The sequence below is a fragment of the Ostrea edulis genome, chromosome 3 (assembly GCF_947568905.1).
Source record: "Ostrea edulis chromosome 3, xbOstEdul1.1, whole genome shotgun sequence".
Lineage (NCBI taxonomy): Eukaryota > Metazoa > Mollusca > Bivalvia > Ostreida > Ostreidae > Ostrea > Ostrea edulis.
In genome coordinates, this window is record NC_079166.1 from 28,904,945 (window position 1) to 28,924,760 (window position 19,816).

At 35.9% G+C, this 19,816-nt stretch overlaps 2 protein-coding genes across 2 annotated transcripts in view; both read left to right on the plus strand.

Moving 5' to 3' along the window:
• The window catches only part of LOC125674961 (uncharacterized), a 29,858-nt gene extending 19,108 nt beyond the window's left edge, over nt 1-10,750 (plus strand). Inside the window, exons 2-4 of the mRNA XM_056160407.1 lie at nt 3,756-3,807; nt 9,295-9,465; nt 10,188-10,750. Coding sequence (XP_056016382.1) covers nt 3,756-3,807; nt 9,295-9,465; nt 10,188-10,460 — 496 coding nt within the window. The 3' untranslated portion in view covers nt 10,461-10,750. The remainder of the gene's footprint in view (nt 1-3,755; nt 3,808-9,294; nt 9,466-10,187) is intronic.
• A 5,814-nt stretch (nt 10,751-16,564) lies between these two features.
• LOC125674100 (uncharacterized) overlaps nt 16,565-19,816 on the plus strand; it is a 99,575-nt gene continuing 96,323 nt past the window's right edge. Inside the window, exon 1 of the mRNA XM_056160408.1 lies at nt 16,565-17,156. The gene's annotated coding sequence lies outside the window, so the exon portion shown is untranslated. The remainder of the gene's footprint in view (nt 17,157-19,816) is intronic.

Sequence of the window (19,816 nt, forward strand, 5' to 3'; positions counted from 1 at the left end):
TTTAGATCGCCCGGGAACCCGGGCTAGTTGAGCCCTATTAATGAACTTAGTATCCCTGAAAGGCAGGTCTGGGATAGGGCTCGCTGGGTGGTAAAGCTTATCTGGTATCCCTCAAAAGTAGGTGTTTAGATCGCCCGGGAACCCGGGCTAGTTGAGCCCTATTAATAAACTTGGTATCCCTGAAAGGCAGGTCTAGCATAGGGCTCGCTGGGTGGTAAAGCTTATGTGGTATCCCTCAAAAGTAGGTGACTTTAGGGCCCGGGAACCCGGGCTAGTTGACCCTTGATAATTAACTCGGTATCCCTGAAAGGCAGGTCTAACATAGGGCTCGCTGGGTGGTAAAGCTTATCTGGTATCCCTCAAAAGTAGGTGACTTTAGGGCCCGGGAACCCGGGCTAGTTTACCCTCGATAATTAACTCGGTATCCCTGAAAGGCAGGTCTAGCATAGGGCTCGCTGGGTGGTAAAGCTTATCTGGTATCCCTCAAAAGTAGGTGACTTTAGGGCCCGGTTACCCGGGCTAGTTGAGCCTTGATAATTAACTCGGTATCCCTGAAAGGCAGGTCTAGCATAGGGCTCGCTGGGTGGTAAAGCTTATCTGGTATCCCTCAAAAGTAAGTGTTTAGATCGCCCGGTTACCCGGGCTAGTTGAGTCTTGATAATTAACTCGGTATCCCTGAAAGGCAGGTGTAGCATAGGGCTTGCTGGGTGGTAAAGCTTATCTGGTATCCCTCAAAAGTAAGTGTTTAGATCGCCCGGTTACCCGGGCTAGTTGAGCCTTGATAATTAACTCGGTATCCCTGAAAGGCAGGTCTAGCATAGGGCTCGCTGGGTGGTAAAGCTTATCTGGTATCCCTCAAAAGTAAGTGTTTAGATCGCCCGGTTACCCGGGCTAGTTGAGTCTTGATAATTAACTCGGTATCCCTGAAAGGCAGGTGTAGCATAGGGCTTGCTGGGTGGTAAAGCTTATCTGGTATCCCTCAAAAGTAAGTGTTTAGATCGCCCGGTTACCCGGGCTAGTTGAGCCTTGATAATTAACTCGGTATCCCTGAAAGGCAGGTCTAGCATAGGGCTCGCAGGGTGGTAAAGCTTATCTGGTATCCCTCAAAAGTAGGTGTTTAGATCGCCCGGTTACCCGGGCTAGTTGAGCCTTGATAATTAACTCGGTATCCCTGAAAGGCAGGTCTAGCATAGGGCTCGCTGGGTGGTAAAGCTTATCTGGTATCTCTCAAAAGTAGGTGACTTTTGGGCCCGGGAACCCGGGCTAGTTGAGCCTTGATAATTAACTCGGTATCCCTGAAAGGCAGGTCTAGCATAGGGCTCGCTGAGTGGCAAAGCTTATCTGGTATCCCTCAAAAGTAGGTGTTTAGATCTCCCGGGAACCTGGGCTAGTTGAGCCTTATTAAGTAACTTGGTATCCCTGAAAGGCAGGGCTAGCATAGGCCTGGCTGGGTGGCAAAGCTTATCTGGTATCCCTCAAAAGTAGGTGTATATATCGCCCTGGATCTTGAGTTAGTTTGGTCTTAATAATTAACTCGATATCCAAAAGCAGGTTTTGAGGAATGGTCTTTTTAGTGAGTTATAATGTTGAATGAAAGTTTTGAGTTGATTTTGTGTACTGAATGAGGGGGGGGGGGGTAATTAGAATAATTTCTATGATTAACTTTTGATCAAAAATACCCTTCTGTACTTTCAAAAATAATTTCTAAAGATATGTTACTTTGACCACCGCTAGATATCATCAGTTTTGCTTTTAATAAGACTTCTTATTAAATATTATTTTTTTCCATGTTGCATTCGCTGTTTTATCTACTTCCTAGGGGCGAGATCGAAAGTTCAATGTCTGACAAAAAAACTAAATTCACATAGTTTTTACGTCCCCCCCCCCTATCCGCCCCCACAACGACCCCCTAAACTAGATATGATGAGTGTTTAAACTATAATCGATTAACAAGTAAGAACAAACGCGTATAAATAACTCTGTATACCCTATCTTCTGTTTATTCACAAATGAAAGTGTAGATTAAAACTATCAAATGTTCATTAAAATGTAATATCGTCATGTACTTTTAACAGTCACTTGTCTTTCTCCTTTTTCGACTAATGTGTAATCGATGTCGGATGAGAGAAACTTACAGAAGTTTTAACACCCCCCCCCCCCTAACTATTTGAATTTAGATTTTTATCCGAAATCAATCTGTTGATCTCGCCCCTTACAGTTTTTTATATCAAATTTCTTACTGTTTTTAACATCTGAGAGAATTAGGGTTTGATTAATTATGTTAATTAAATAATACTCTGTATACTTTCTATCAAATCGTATTTCTCTCCATATTGCGTTCATTGCTTTATTTATTTCTTACATTTTTAATAGTTCAGCTAATTAGGGTTTAATTAGTAATCTTAATTAGTAAAAAAAATCCCAACAATTTTCTTTGCCTTCTTTATCGTAAACACATTTCTTTACGAAATTATTCGACGTACGACTTATCTTTCTATCTATGATCAGGGGCAAGTAACTCGTGGGTCACCTGCTTTTGAGGGATACCATCTAGTCATAACCGTACATGTATATTTCGATTTACCTCTATAGCTCAAAATTCTTTATTTACATTATTCATGGCCCGAACGCCTTTTCTTGTGAATAAAAGATGCCCAAACATTGTTTATTTAAAAAAATCTTGATGTATTTTCGATTTATCGCGAATCCCAGACTTTTTCTTAACATTATTCTATCAATCGCAGCGGGTTTCTTTATTTCCGTAGTGAAACTCTGTATTTTAACACAAATATAAACTGTAGATGGAATTATACATTGAAAATGTCTTCAAAAATCTTCTTAACACTCAAAAAAGGTATAGGTTCTTCAAATCTTTCTACTGTGAAGAGTTATATTCCACTATAGGAAGTTGTTCTTGCACATGTCAGAAAATAAATTGATAATTTCCCATCTAGAACATTCATTCTGTGGTTCATTTCGTTCAGAAATTGTGGTGGGTTTTTTTCACTGTTAATAGGTCTTTTGTTGATTTCTAATGACACAATCTGTACTATAGTAAAAGGGCAAAAGGGCAAAAACAATTCTTTGAATTTTAGCTGGACGTTACTTTTCGGGCTATATAAATGCAATGATCATTATCGGTCTTCAGGAGAGAATAATTATACATTTTGATTTTAGAAAGCAAAGTGTGATTAAGTGCGGGCTTATAAAATAATAATCATAACATTATTAAGAAATGGCATACATTTTCAAGTTACTTCCTTTACCCCGGGAGTTAATGGCGTACTTATCGTTGCAGCCTAATCATCTCATAAATGATTACAACAAGTATTGTGAAACTTGGAATATCAAATTCTTTTCTATACTTCCATAAAGATAAAGTTTATTGTCCGATTTCTGCGATGTACACATTACTTTTGTCTTCTTTATTTCCTCCCACAAATAACTTTCAATAACATTACATCAACGATCCTATGGATATGAGGTACTCCACAATCTTTGTTCAAATATGTTTTGATATGAAAATAGTAGGGTTTATATATGGTTTACTTTATTCATTATTTGTTACATTTAATGGAAATCCATATAGAATAGGCATAATGGTTACCAAGATTTGACACTTGTGCCACTTTTTCTTGTTCGTGTTACAACATTTTCTCATATGTGTAATTTTAATCACATTTTGTGTTACACAAACAGAATGATAATACAATTGTCAATTCTGCTTTTAGAGACACATTTCGTTTCTTTTGCAGGATGAAGCTTTACATATTTGTTTTTGTCATCGGAAGTACCTGTTTTAAAGTGGTATGATAAATTTGTATATACTAGTATATTTCCATTTTATTAATTATCTGTTTTACAATTCAAATATAGTATATATTTCATTCAAACTTTCTTTCACAAAGAAAAAGCAAGTGATGCTGAAAACCGCCTTCCCATGCATGAAAGCTGAAGATAACAAACAATGATCAAACTCACAAATCCTATAAGCAATACATAATAGAGAGTTCGATCAACGCAAACCCCTGTATATACCAGAGGTAAGATCAGGTGCCTAGGAGAAGTAAACATACACTGTCGACCGGTCACACCCCATAAGCCCATATCTTGATCAGATAAACGAAATAATCCGTAGTCAAATCAGTGTGTCAAGGACGGCCTAACAATCGATAAAAAAAGTCACCCAGCATTTGACCCAATGATAGGTTGTATTTGCAAACTATATCAGTATGAAGACCATATAATTAGCCAAATGCTGACTTTAAACGAGACTATTGCAATCCCTGTAATAACACCTTGTTTGTTCGTGGTCTGTCCCGATTTCAAAACTGATCATACGATGTACAAGCTCTTGCGTATCGAATCAGTTAAAAGATATAAACACTGTATGCAGGTGATAATGGAATATTGCTACATAAATATGGGAAGTTGACGATGGAAAAGCTGAAATCATCCCATTTGTCGTAAAGTTAAGATGTTAGTTTGCCGTTAATATCTGCATTCAATAAGATATCTAAGTAAGAAACAGATATTGAGGACTCTGTAGTGTATTTCATTTCGAGTTCACATGTATAAATGGAATCAACATATGAATGGAAATGATTATTTTTCATAGATAAAATATCTTATTGTTGAGTTAAGGGATTTTACTTTCTCATGTAGAAGCTTTTAACTAAACTCTACTTGGTGAGAATATAAAAACAGGCATCTAACAAAGTAGCACAATCAATTAAAAATAATGAATACTGTGTGAAGAGTATCAGCTTCTTCTCTGGAACTACTGTCAAAACCATCAAAATCATTCAATCTTTAAAAATTATCTTCTTGACTTTAAGGCGTCAGACAGTGAAACTGTTTGCATGATTATGATAAGCAATGAGCCCTCTACTCAAACTGTCAAGTTCAAGATCAGTAGCTTTAGGATGCAGGCCCCAGGGTGGCATTAAGTTATTCATAATTGAAATGCGTTATATCTTAGAAAAAGGTCTTTACTTTTGGACATCAAGAAGGCAAATTGTTCGCATGATTATAATGAGCACTCAATCCTCTACAAAAATTGTGACCCCTAGGTTTAAGGTGCATGCCCCAAGGTGGCTTTGAATTGGTCATACATATCCTTGTACATTTTATATAGTTTGTATGGAAGGGCTTTACCGCCAAATTCTATGTACTCTTAATTCTAACTTCATTTTACAGTTTTAAGCGTTGGGTGGGGTCAATAGGGTATCTAATTTTGTTTGGAAATATGTTGGGTAAATATTTTAGAACTTTCTTCTTAATAACCAGATAGCCAGAAAAGTTTGTATTTACATGACAGCTTTCTGACATAGAGCAGATTCAAGTTTGTAAAGATTATGGCCCCGGCGGTAGGATAGGGCCACAAAAGGGAATCAAAATTATTCAAACATGTACAAATATATTGGGAAAATCTCAAGGATTACTAGGCCAGGAAAGTTTAAATTTACTCGACAGCTCTCTGAAACAGTGCAGCTTCTAATTTGTCAAAAACATGATCTCCCGGAGGTAAGGTGGGGGGGGGGGGGGGTCACAATAGGGGATCGAAGTTTTACAAGGGAATATTAAACAAAAATCTTTTCAAATATTTTTCATAAAAACCACCTGTCCAGAAAAGTTTACATTTACATGAAAGCTCTCTGATATAGTGCGCATTCCAATTTGTTAAAATCATTGCCTCTGCTGATAGGGTAGGGCCACAATACGGGATAAAATTTTCATAGGAAAATCTTTGAAAAGCTTCTTTTCAAGAACTACTGGAAGTTTCCTTACATAATGCAAATTCAATTTTATAGACATCATGGCCTCCGAGGGTCGTATGGGTCACAGTAGATCAACATTTTACATATGATTAAAGATTTGGGAAAATCTTTAACATTCTTCATTTCAAAAACCACAGGGTTATACAAGTGGAAATTCACCTGACAGCTTCCTGACACAGAGTAGATTCATATTTGTGCAATTCAGAGTCTCCGGGTGTTAGGTTGGGGCCACAATGGGGGATCAAAGTCTTACATGTATTTGCTGATATAAAAGAAAAATCTTTTAAAATATCTTTTGAACTATTTAAGCTTTCATATTCAAGAGACATTGTGATGTGATGATGTGTGATCTTAAGAACTTACTTTTAATAAAACTCTGACCTATTTAATATTTCCTGAAGGTAGATCTTTCATATTTTCTAGGTATATTTGTTATGGCAAGACAGTTAATGTCATACCATGACCTTGTAACCTTGAACTCTGAGTTTCGAATACTTTTAAGAATATATAATCTTAAGAATATATCCGGAGCTATTCTAGGTAGGACTTTCATTGATTTTGATTTTAATTCCATCTCAATGAAATAACTTCTAAATGTGTAATCATCTTACATTGAACATAAGCAGAACGAAAATATTTAAACATGTTATCATGACCAAATGCTCAAGATACCCCCCCCCCCAAGTTTCAACTTTTCAACTATTGTCATATGCCTATTGCTTATTGTCTCTTGTGATATTTATTAAGCTCAAAATAATTTTCACAATGCATACAATGAAAGGAGCGTTTTGCTGTGGAAGTGGAGAAAAGGATTTGATACATTTTCAGTAATATATAGCCAACCTCGCCCCGTCCAAGATCTCAATCCCTGACCCGGCCAAGAGCAATACATTTCACAATTCAAGTACATGTCGATTAAGGCGTCATGGACATCATAACCATGCATTCATTTTATCTTTCACTCAGGTGACCTATTGCAATTGCTTGCCATCCATCTTCCAGAATCCATTAATAATTGAACACTTTTTACATTTTCTTGATAACTACCATTTGGATTCTTTTCAAATTTAGTGTGAAACATCTTTGGGAAAAGGGTCATGGCAAAGTATGTTTGAATTTTTCTCTTCACAGCTGTTGGTATTTCCATGAGGAGCAGATATAGGTACTTGTTGGAGCATTTACTCGATCCAGCAACGTATCTTTTTTAGGGGTTTTTATGAAGTTTAGGAAACCATACATTTAACCGTCCTAGTGATTCGGATATTTAATGTGTCGAAAACTGAAGCATGGTTTTGAAGAATTTCATCTTTTGAAAGAGCAGTTAGAGTATAAGAACGATTACCATATGAGGAATTAATACCAAGTTCGTTTAAAATACAGTTGTGATAATGAGTCTTACAAAGACAATGTTACAAATTCTGTCAGCTGTTCCAGCATATTCCTCATGTAACCTATCTAATTTTTGGATCACTTTTGTTTTACTAAACACAGAAGGATAGGTGCTACATACTTTTGTTTTGATGTGTCTAATATGAGATCTTAATCTTTCTTTTATACTTTTAATCCATTCCGGCAAGGTATCAAGTTTTTTCTCCATATTTAGCACAATTGAAAGACCTAGGTTCTCTAAATATAGGATCTTTGAAAATAAGTGATTTGAGGTCCTCATTTTCCACTTTATCCACCTCACCAGTAATGTATCGATCATGCAGCGATCGATGCGTCGATCTTAAACAGTATCGCAGATTGAAAAACATCTTGATTTTTTTCTCTTGTTTTATTCATTTATTCGTACCATCATCATGAAATACAGCTTGAAACTTCGGTTAATGTGTCACTTTCCCGTCTTCTCATGCAATATGCTTGATGAATGTGTGTGAATGGTTGTATAAATGTTGAATTTGTTTGTTGCATAAAATGATTACAGTAGAAGTCTCGTTTTAGCTCACTTAAGCTAAAAACTCAAGTGAGCTTTTCTGATCACCCGTATTCCAGCGTCCGTCCGTCTGTCTGTCTCTCTGTCTGTAAACTTTTAACATTTTTGACTTCTTCTCAAAAACCACTGGGCCAATTTCAACCAAAGTTAGCACAAAGCATCCTTAGGTAAAGGAAATTCTAAATTGTTAAAATAAAGGGCCAGATCACCTTCCAAGGGGAGATAATCAAGAAAAGGTAAAAATAGAGTAGGGTCATTAAAAAATCTTCTCAAGAACCACTGAGCCAGAAAAGCTGAGACTTATATGAAAGCTTCCTAATATAGTGCAGATTCTAAATTGTTAAAATCCTGGGTCCTGGGGGTCGGTTGGGACCACAATAGAGGTATCAAAGTTTTACATACAAATATATAGGAAAAATCTTTTAAAATCTTCTTCTCAAGAACCACTGAACCAGAAAAGCTGAGATTTATACGAAAGCTTCCTGATATAGTGCAGATTCTAAATTGTTAAAATCCTGGCCCTCGGGGGTCGGATAGGGCCACAATAGGTTATCAAAGTTTTACATACAAATATATAGGAAAAATCTTTAAAGATCTTCTTCTCAAGAACCACTGAGACAGAAAAGCTGAGATTTATATGAAAGCTTCCTGATATAGTGCAGATTCTAAACTGTTAAAATCCTGGCCCTCGGGAGTTGGATGGGGCCACAGTAGAGGATCAAAATTTTACATACAAATATATAGGGACAATTTTTAAAAATCTTCTTTTCAAGAAACACTGAGCCAGAAAAACTGATATTTACATGACAGCTTCCTGATATAGTGTAGATTTAAGTTTGTTAAAATGATGGTCCCCGGGGGTCGGATGGGGCCACAATAGGGGATCAAAGTTTTACATACAAACATATAGAGAACATCTTTAAACATCTTCTCAAGAACCAGTGAACCAGAAAAGCTGAGATTTATATGAAAGCTTCCTGATAAAGTACAAATTTTCAATTGTTAAAATCCTGGCCCCCGGGGGTCGGATAGGGCCACAATAGCGGATCAAAGTTTTACATACAAATATATAGGGAAAATCTTTTAAAATCTTCTTCTCAAGAACCACTGAGCCAGAAAAGCTGATATTTACATGAAAGCTTTCTGACATAGTGCAGATTCAAGTTTGTTCAAATCATGGCCCCTGGGGTAGGATGGGGCCACAAGGGGGATCAAAGTTTTACCTACAAATATATAGGAAAAATCTTTAAATATCTTCTCAAGAACCATTGGACCAAAGAAGTTCAAATTTACATGAAAGCTCTATGACATAGTGTAGATTCAAGTTTGCTAAAACCATGGCATCCAGGGGTAGGTTGGAGCCATAATAGGGACTATGGTTTTACATGCAAATATATATGGAAAGTCTTCTGATATGGACCAAGGTGACTCAGGTGAGCGATGTGGCCCATGGGCATCTTGTTCGTTTACCACATCGTTCATGGTTGCATAACTGAAGACAAAATGTATGTTTTACGTTTGAATTACTCGCGTTTTGAATCGAGTCTAAATATATGTAATATTTGTATTGTTTTACAGACTGGCTATCCCATACTACGCAATCACTCCACATCAACACCTCCCGTGGATAAGTACCAGATTGAAACACCTCCCGTGGATGAGTACCAGGTTGCAACACCTCCCGAGTATGAGTACCAGATTGCAACTTCTCCCGTGGATGAGTACCAGAGTACTACACAGAAGTCAGAGGTACGATGTCAATATCAGCACCGAGACAAATAGGGGGCTTTTCTGATCAAACGTTGTCGTATATCTCTGTCATGCTTTATCTTTCATATTTTCTGCTTTTTCTAAGGAATCGCGGAAGCACTTTCTTCCAAAATCTGAAAACAGAACATTATTCTGTAAAAGGCACAACTTTGTTTTAAACGTAAGGATTGTGTATTACATGTAGTTCATCATGGAAAGTGAAAATAAGATTAGATGTTCAATAAAAACCATTGGACAAGAAAATCTAAAACGTGCAGAAAAATACGAATTTTTTTAACAACGAGAGGAAGTATGATTGGGATCAAAGTTTTACCAAGATACACCTTGGAGCATCTACTTATGATTTTTGTTTTAAAATTACATGTAATATGCAAACATCATTGACATTATGTAGTACTTATTCATGCTTGCGTGAACATAATCGTACCTGTGATGGGGTGGTGATTGAGGATTAAAGTTGCACATAATGTGCTTCAATGAATTTTTTTTTCTTTAATGAGGGCACTGAGGTACATTTTGTCCAATTGATATGCAAACATCCCCGTATAAAGGCCACGTTGTTTAGATTGATTTTTAAACCAATAAAGATAATGGTAGCTTGCAGCTCGGGCGATCTATGATTGTTCATATACTTTAAGATACAATTCTATATAATTGATGAACAAGCAAACAAACAAAATGATAAATCATATATTTAACAGAATGGCTTAAATTTTTTGGGGACTCCTTACTCGGCAACAACACAACCATCCATTAAAACGACGGATCCACAATTTCATCAGACTACACCAGGAAACCCTACAAGCACCACAGCACCACCACAGACCATGCCAGAAACACCTGCAAACAAGCCACCCAATGAAATGTCCGTTATGTCAGACATGAAGATTCCAACAGATACAAAAATTGCGATGACTATGGCTATAGTGATTGTTTTTGTTTTAGTGTTCATCGTGCGTTTGTCTAAACTATAAAGATATATTTCAAAGGGCAAATTAATTTTTCAAAAATTTGAATGAGGTCATTTTGTTTTCCCACTTGATTTTTTTTTACTTGTTTATGAACATTTCAAATTTTTGTCATCTTTAACATGAGAACATTGATTGTAACACTATTACTTTTTATGTCGCACTTAGAAAGATTAAAAGGTCTAAAGCACATGTTGATAGTGGTACGAGGTATATTAAATGAATACTTAATTGAATGTGAAGAATTTCTTTCATCATTATTTGTAAATATGTTCAATAAAATGTTAGAAACTGTTGTTTTTTCTACCTAGTTGGTCAAAGGCAGTTCTTGTAAAAGGGGTAATAATACTGACCCCAACAATTACAGGGGTATTAGTTTAGTGAGATGTTTCGGCATACTTTTTAATTAAATCATTAACCAAAAACATTTGACTTGGGCAAATGGTAAGATGGACAATCTCTGACTGGATTCGGGACTACTTATGCTTTTATATATATATATATATATATATATATATATATATATATATATATATATATGTGTGTGTGTGTGTGTGTGTGTGTGTGTGTGTGTGTGTGTGTGTGTGTGTGTGTGTGTGTGTGTTAGTACAGTAGACTATTAGTGCATGGACTGGTTCACCTTTTTCAGAAGAAACATTTTTCATTTTTGATGTTGAAAATTAAAAACATAGCTCATTTAATGTTGACAACCAAAATTTGGACAGTCTGAATGCAAGGACAAGAGCAATATTTGAGCTTTGATTCTGTGTTATGTAAACAAAGACTCGAGTCTTTTTATGTCAACAAACAAACCTGTCAAACGTTAATTTTGTAATTCAAAGCATCTTTATTTTGTACAATCACAAATTTTAACTTTTAAATGACACATTTTACCTCAAATATACTTGAAATGTGATATATATAAAAACAAAACTTGGATCAATATTCATTTATTTTGAAAACTTCGTAAACAATAACACACTTCAATTTTTGTTTTCAAAACAAATATTAAATTCTCTATAATGAGCCTCTGTCATGATCAATAACCTTATTTTTTTGTGAAACCTTCTAAACATATTAGACTGTAGATTTTCATCATTTAAAGTGAAAAACAAAATTTGGGGGGGAAATCGTGAATCAGTCCCTTTAAACTATCTGAAAGTCTTTCATTGTCTTTCATTTATGTAACAGGGTTGTAGTTAATGAGAATAGTTTAACACCTATATCATCTTATTGATTCGTTACCTCGTTACTTGTGAAGATGCACCTGTATAAGTTCAGCAAATTTAATAGTACGGTGCAGAATTTTCATTATTGTGTATATACATGTATACAGCCTTAAAATACATGATAAATGATACTTATATAATTTATAAATGCTGAGGGACGTTTTAACGCGTGTTTGAATTGTTGCATACATGAATTGAATGAGCGATATCTTTGATATTGATAAAACCAGGCAGAAGCTAGCAGCCACTAACCAGCAGCCAATAAGCACGAAGAAACTAGCAGCCACAAAGAAAAATCATCAAAGGACTGCGAGTACTTATAGAAATATATTTAGATATAATTTGAAACCTATTTAAAAGGAAAATGTTCATCAAATTCATATTTTGAATTGATAAATGTCAATCGCAACGCTCATAGGCAACTTAGCTCCCATGAGAGGTAACAAATTAATGGTGAATTGAATTTATATCAGTATTATGTAAAGAAGGGATGGAAACAAATAAAATCGACCAAACCTTCCATTTTCTTATCTTTTTGAAGAATTAATGTTGCCACCTTATATGCATGAAAGTAATTGCAAATTGATAATTTAGCTCACCAGAATATTACAATCTTAGCCATTAAGTACCATTGAAGAGATTTATATGACAGGGAAAACTATATCATGTGGGTAGCTTTATTATCTCAGGACTGATCATATTTTCATCATAAGCATTGCCTTGTAACAAAAGAAATCAACAAAAAAAATCTTTTGAAAAAGTGCTGCTACCTTCTACGCGCTTATTGGCTGCTAGCTAGTAGCTGCTAGCTTCAGCCTGAATGCTGCGTACAATAGTTGCTATATTTATTGATATCATATACAGTAAATATATGTCGGTAAACTTTTCTAGAGTACCAAGAGATTTAGTGCCGAGCGAAGCGTGGGACCAAATCGAGTAGCGAGAGAAAAGTTTTTCTATTGACAGTAATAACTTTCATTCATACGTCGATTCGATATATCCCTGTATTTAGATACAAGATATTAGATATTGTTCTGCGTATAGTCAGTTTTTAAAATCGAGGTAAGCTACCGACAAATAAGTTGATGGTACAGAGGTTTCAACAGTCTCGATTGAAGTCAGCATTTCGCAAATTATATGGTCGTTATAACGATATAGTTGGTCAATACAACCTATCATTGGGTCAAATGCTGTCTGACGTGTTTCATACCGATTGTTAGGCCGTTCTGGGTACTCTGATTTTGACTGCCGATAACTCCGTTTACGTGATAAGGAGAGAGGACTCGCGGGGTGTGTGACCGGTCAAATGGGGATGCTTACTCATCCTAGGCACCTGATCCCACCTCTGGTGTGTCCAGGGATCCGTGTTTGCCCAACTATCTATTTGTATTGCTTGTAGGAGTTATGAGATTGATCACTGTTCGTTATCTTCACCTTTAATTCATACGTGGATTCAATATATCCCTGTGAGCCCGAAATAAAAGACACCACAGCCTGAGTTCCAGCTTCTCTTACATAGCGACACACTCATGATTTGAAAAAAATCTTAAGACACGAGGGCAGTTTTATATCACTCTATAAGCATATCTGATCTATTTTTGTTGATCGCCCAGGTCAACCAAATATTCTCTGTTTCCAATATCATTTTCAGAAAAAATATCTAGAAAACGCATGGAAGCCCCAAAATGCCCAAAAGAATTCTTAACTTTAAAGCCATTTGAAAGGACATGGCAGATACAAATGACTTGGTACACCCCAAGTCCAAGCTTCAAGGTTGGATAACCATGTCATTGTATTAATCATGATTAAACCAATAATTATCAATGATTGGACACACACAAAAATTTGGGTGGCTTGGATGACCAACTGAAACAGGAGATCAGCCAACCTAATAGAGCTATATGAATCTATTTTAAAAGATACGTATTCTCTCTCTCTCTCTCTCTCTCTCTCTCTCTCTCTCTCTCTCTCTAAATTTATGAAAATGTTCATATATGAATATTGATGATAGTGTAGTGTTAAATGACATGTATGCATAGAATGTGACTTTATGCAATTCAACTCAACCATTGCTGTTCTGGTAATCTATTTATTGATCGGTAATTGTATTTGAGTCAAAACAGAGGCCGACCCCTCAATTTAGAGTGTAAAACGAAATCTACTTATGTCGTGTACAAGTCTGTACATCACTGAAACATTTCGACAAGCGGGTAACATCTGAAAGTGCATGAAAAGTGGTTTAAAAGAAGGAATTCTCATCTTGGTGTGCTATTTCAAACGTTCTCACTTACATTCTACTGGTAAAAATAGCCGGTGATGTACAGTGTTCGTTAGATAGTAAAATCGTTATAACATACATTTTACATCAGGTAAAAGCTTTCTCGGGTAGGTTTAAAAAATCAGTAATCTGGACCGTTCAATGTTATATGAAACTCGACTTCTGAAATTTAAATCGCTGTTTATCTCTCTAGTGTTTATCTGCAGTCAAGTAACACAGTACAAAATCAAATTGACTTGCATGTGGCAACTTGTCAAATATATAAACTACGTCCAGAAGTATCATTGATTAAAAAAAACTTATACAACACAAGATAAATAGGAACTTCTCAAAAATATTTCAAACCACATAACCTTAATCAAGATAGTATAAAATGGATTGTGATGTGATGCATCAGTTAAGATTTATAATTCTTCCTCTCTACCAGAAGTAAGCGAAAATATACGGATTTTAGTGAAGCATGATTATGTTGGATCGTAGACAGTTTCGCTTGATCACTCCAGTGCACAAAGTGACTAAACGATTTTGAAATAATGAGTTTTATGTCTGAAACAGAGTCTTAATTCATTATTCAATAGTTATAAAATATTAATGTGTAAAAAAAAATGTCAGTTTTGGAATTATCGAAAAGTGTTTGAAATACGAAGTGTGGTGAATCTTGAAAATGTATTGTGTCTTGGTTGTAATTCATTTATTCATTCATAAACATGTTCATGTACGTGATGGAATACCAAAAACAGCTACTCCAAGTTATACAAAGCGTATGAACGTGCTAGCGTTAAATTATGCTCAAAATGTCGAGGATGTTACGCTGCAAACTTCCGCTCGAGTTTGGAAATAAACCAGAATTTTCCATGCAGACATTGTGGGACAGGAGATTCTCGCGAAATACTTTTGATAAAGATGGTGATAGGGTCATCAGAAAGAAATGGCATCAGCTGAAAGCCATAGCCAGTTGGTAATAGGCACACAATATCTCTTGCCTCTAAGTAGGAAGTGCTGTGAGTTGTTCCACTTTAATTCATGATTGATTCCCGATTTCTGTTTTGCAAGTGTTATGTCTAAGTCCATGTTTTCTTTCTTGAAGTGAAAGCAGAAAAATTATAAATGTATAACATTTACTTCAATGTTTATTGAACTTTTCTTTTATATATATATATATATATATTTCAATTTCGTATCTTGCAAATTCAATTTGTTTATGAAACTTTGTGCATTTTATGAAATGAAACCTCTGATGATAAGTGTGCACGTCTTACACTATCTGATTATGAAGTTGTAATCGCGGACGTACATAGTCTCGTTCAACCAGACACTCGACTGTCTCTGCAAATCTCCGACGAGCAGAGTCACGTGATAATAACAGTCACCGCTAGGGAGCACTAATTTAGTTTCGGTTTGATTCTCTCTGATTCGCGCCAAAACAACTCGCCCTCAAGACAACTCACCCCCTCTCAGGACAACTCGCACTCTCTCATGACAAGTCACCCCTTCGCTTGAGACAACTCGCCCCCAGTATTATATATAAATATATTATCACATTTTATTTTCATTTTGTGTCTGTGAGAGAGAGAGAGAGACTAATTGTTCAAAAATTTATACTTTTAACCCTATAAAGATACGTCTTTTTATTTCATACTTTTACAGGAATGGTGAATTCAAACAGAATTTTACACAGATTTAATTATTGCATTTCAGGAAAAAAAATATATTTTTCATACTTCATTTGGCAAGGAAAATTATATTTACTGATCTTCAGGTAATTGAGAAAATGTCTTCAATACTGAGAAAACATTTTAGGGGTTAGGAGGTGTGTGGGGGGTGGGGTGGGGGTGGTGTGTGTGTGTGTTATGGATACAGTATACATAAGTGTAAATGTGAAGCATGAATATGCTGATACATGTAATTATCTTTTAATGCGTTTCTCAACTAATCCCCGTTGAAAAATCATAAAATTCCCATTTTAGAAATTTTATAACGGCTTTGCTTTACTGGTTTTTTATAACTCGGCGATTTCAAAGTGAAAAGTACCCAGACAATGAGTACCTTCACGTTTGAAGAAAATGAATAACAGCTTGGCGGAAATCAAACAATTAGATTTAACAACAGACGCAGATTATAGATTATAGATAAGTATACTACGTCAGCTGTAGCCCAAGCTAATACTCTCCCTACCAAACGCTAACTTGTTTCCGCTGAAATTATATATTGTACATGTACATAAAAGTGATGATGAATTTACTGAACCCAAACACTGGATTTTCACTAAAATCTTTCTTCTAGCATAAAAGACACGAAATTCGGTGTTTAAGTGAACATGTCTTTTTGTCTTTTTGTCTGTGATGTATATGTTATCTATAAGAAATTTATTAATTTTTGCTCATACACCTCTTGGATTTAGACCAAAAATAATAATTGTAAACATGTATAATAGGATGGGGATATTTATATTAAGAGAGGAAGCGAGTTGTTCCAAAGAGGGGGGGGGGCGAGTAGTCTTGAGCGCGAGTTGTCTTAGGGGCGATTTGTCCCAAAGAGGGCCGAGTTGTCTTGAGGGCGAATTGTCCTGGTACCTTGTATCAGGAGAGGGTGGCCATTTTTAAAATAAATTAAGTGAGTTAGCTTGAATGGTACTGCAGATTCGAAGAGTCATCGGTCGGTAAAGATGTACCATTACTACGATTATGTGATCGTGTTAATTTCATCAGATATTCGTTAGATTCTTCTGTTATTGAATTTAATTCCTGACATGGCTTTCACGAGAAAGTTTTAAAATATAGTAGATAGAATCTACAATAGATACACATATCCTTTAACTAGGCATATAAACGGTAGGTATATTTAATATTTAAGTCCTCCTATTCTGCTTGCAGACTAAAGACGTGCAAACTAAGTAGTATCAAATCTTTTTCTCAAGAACCACTGGGCTAAAAAAGTTGAAGCTTTCTGATATAGTGCAAATTCAAATATGTTAAAATCATGGCTCCAGGGGTAGGATGGGGTCACAATGGGGGATCAAAGTTTGAAAGATGAGTATATAGGGGAAATGTTTTAAAAATTTCTTCTCAAAATCCACAGGGTCGGAAAAGTGGAAATTAACATGAAAGTTTCCTGATATATTGCAGATTCAAGTTTGTTAGCATAATATTCCCGAGGGTTAGGATAGGGCCACAATAGGAGATCAAAGCTTTATAGGTAAGTATATAGGGAAAATCATTTAATATCTTCTCAAGAACCAATATACCAGAAAAATTTGAAATTACATGACAACTTTCAGGTAGAATAGATCCAAGTTTGTGCAAATCATGATCCACCGGGGATAGGGTGGACCACAGTAGGAGAGGAAGATGTTTTAAAATAGCTCTTGAACAATCTAAGGTAGTGCTTATATATTTTGTATGATTTTATATATTCTTGACGGACAGATCTTTCATTTAATGCAATGGTATGTGATCTCGTGATCCTCACCTGGAAATATATCCTGGACTATTTAAAGAAAATCGTTCATGTCTTGCATGTATATTTTATAGCAATACTTAAGGCTTTCATTTCATATCATGATCTTTGACCTTGTGACATTGAACTTGGAGACTTTTGAGAAAACATAACCTATCAAATTTACACGGAACTATTTTAGGTGTAGTTCGATTACTTGTAAATAAATCTTTATGACAAGACCTTGTGACGTAGAGGTGTTTGATATTTTGACCTTGGATTCTGACCTACTTTTAAGAAACCTTAACCTATTCAATATCTCCTGAACTATTTAAGGTAGAGTTTTCATATTTTGAATAAAGATTATTGATGACATCACTTTACCAATTCATGAGGTTTGACCTTGTGATCTTTCCTTTGGAGTTGAACCTACTTTTTGAATTTTTTATCTATTCAATATCTTCTGAACTATTCAATATCTTCTGAACTTTTTAGGTAGATCTTTCATATTGTGTATATATATTTCTTATGACAAGACCTTTCACTTCATACTAGAGGTACTAGTGATATCCACCAAACAATTGGTCTCTAAGCTGCACATATCATCACTGCAAGTAGGAGACGAATGTATCACTCCTGTTACCAAGGCCAAGGCTGTTGGTGTAACCTTTGACTGTCATATGACCTTGGGGGTACATATATCATCAGTGTGCAGAGGTATCGTCATCCAACTTAAGAACCTGAGCCAGCTGAGAAGATATTTGGGCAGGGAATCGCTGGAATGTGTTGTCCATGACTTCATAACAACAAAGCTGGACTTCTGCAACTCTCTGTACTACGGCTTACCATCAAAGCAGATCCTGTGCGGCTCCAGTCCATCCAAAACGCTGCAGCCAGAATCATCTCAGACACTCGCAAATATGACAGCATTACACCAGTACTAGGTTCCCTCCATTGGCTGCCAGTTCAGCAAAGAGTCATCTTCAAGACATTGGTGTTAGTGTACAAAACAGTCAACAACATGGCTCCATCCTATCTGCAGGAACTCATAACAGCCTACTACAAGTGCCATTTACCACATCATCTGTGATTCAAAATAAACTGTGGAATGCTCTACCATATGATATCAGAACTGCTGCTAGTCTCTATATCTTTAAATCTAAACTAGAGACTCATCTGTTTACAATTCATTACAACTAGTCTTAGCTGATGAAATTCTAAGTCAAGATTACTATGCTGTGCAATCATAACGGACTCCTTATCTTCACCCTATTATATATCGTAATTTGTTCTTATACAACTTATTTTACTTATTTTATTGCTATTTAGATAGCATTTAAAACAGTATGGATTTTGCGCTTTACAAAATAGTTTTTTTTATTATCATTATTATATTTATCCCGTGGCGATCCGGTTTAGAATAGGTCCTTCTTACTCCTTGCTAATGGGGCGTTCCTTTGGATGAGACTGCAAAACCCAAGGTCCCGTGTCGTCGGCAATGGTGACGTCACATCATATGTGTAAATAAATCTCAAAAGAGATGTTAAACAATATACAATAAATCAATAACTTCATACTTTGACCAACCCCGTGCGTATCCGAGTTAGAATAGGTCCTCAGTACCCTTGCTTGTCGTAAGAGGCGACTAAATAGGATAGGGTGGTCTTTCGGATGAGACCGCAAAAAACTGAGGTCCCGTGTCACAGCAGATGTGTCACGATAAAGATCCCTCCTTGCTCAAAGGCCGTAAGTGCCTATCATAGGCCAAAAGGTGCAGTCCTTTACCGGCAATGATGACGACTCCATATGTGTGAAAGATTCTCGAGAGGGACGTTAAACAATATTCAATCAATCAATCATGCTTTGACCTTGTCAACTAAGAATTTGACCTACTTTTATGAAAACGTAGCCTGTTAAATATTTTCGAAAATATTTCAAGTAGGTCTTTCATATCTTGTGTATACATTATTTAGTACAATTGCAATCGTATTTGATCTTGCAACCTTGACCCACGTTCTTCAAAACCTGACCTTGTCAAAATCTCCTGAACTACTGTAGGTTAAGCATTCATAGTTTGTGTATAGATTCTTTTTCGCAAGATCTTGTTATACTTTGGTGATTTACCTCGCGACCTTGACCTGAAAGTTTGACCTACTGTTCATAAAAATCGTATGTATTCAATATCTCCTGAACTATTTGAGATAAAGCTTTCCTATTTTGTATACATATTTCTAATGGGTAGATGGTTTAGTATGATATATGACCTCGTGACTTTGGTCTTATTCTGAACGGCAAAAAATAATGCTATAATCATATTGGTATTGGGACATCTCTATGTTATGTGAATTCATTTCCAGTTATGTTGTGATCCTTTGAGGCTATGTGGGGGCCAATATATATATATATATATATATATATAT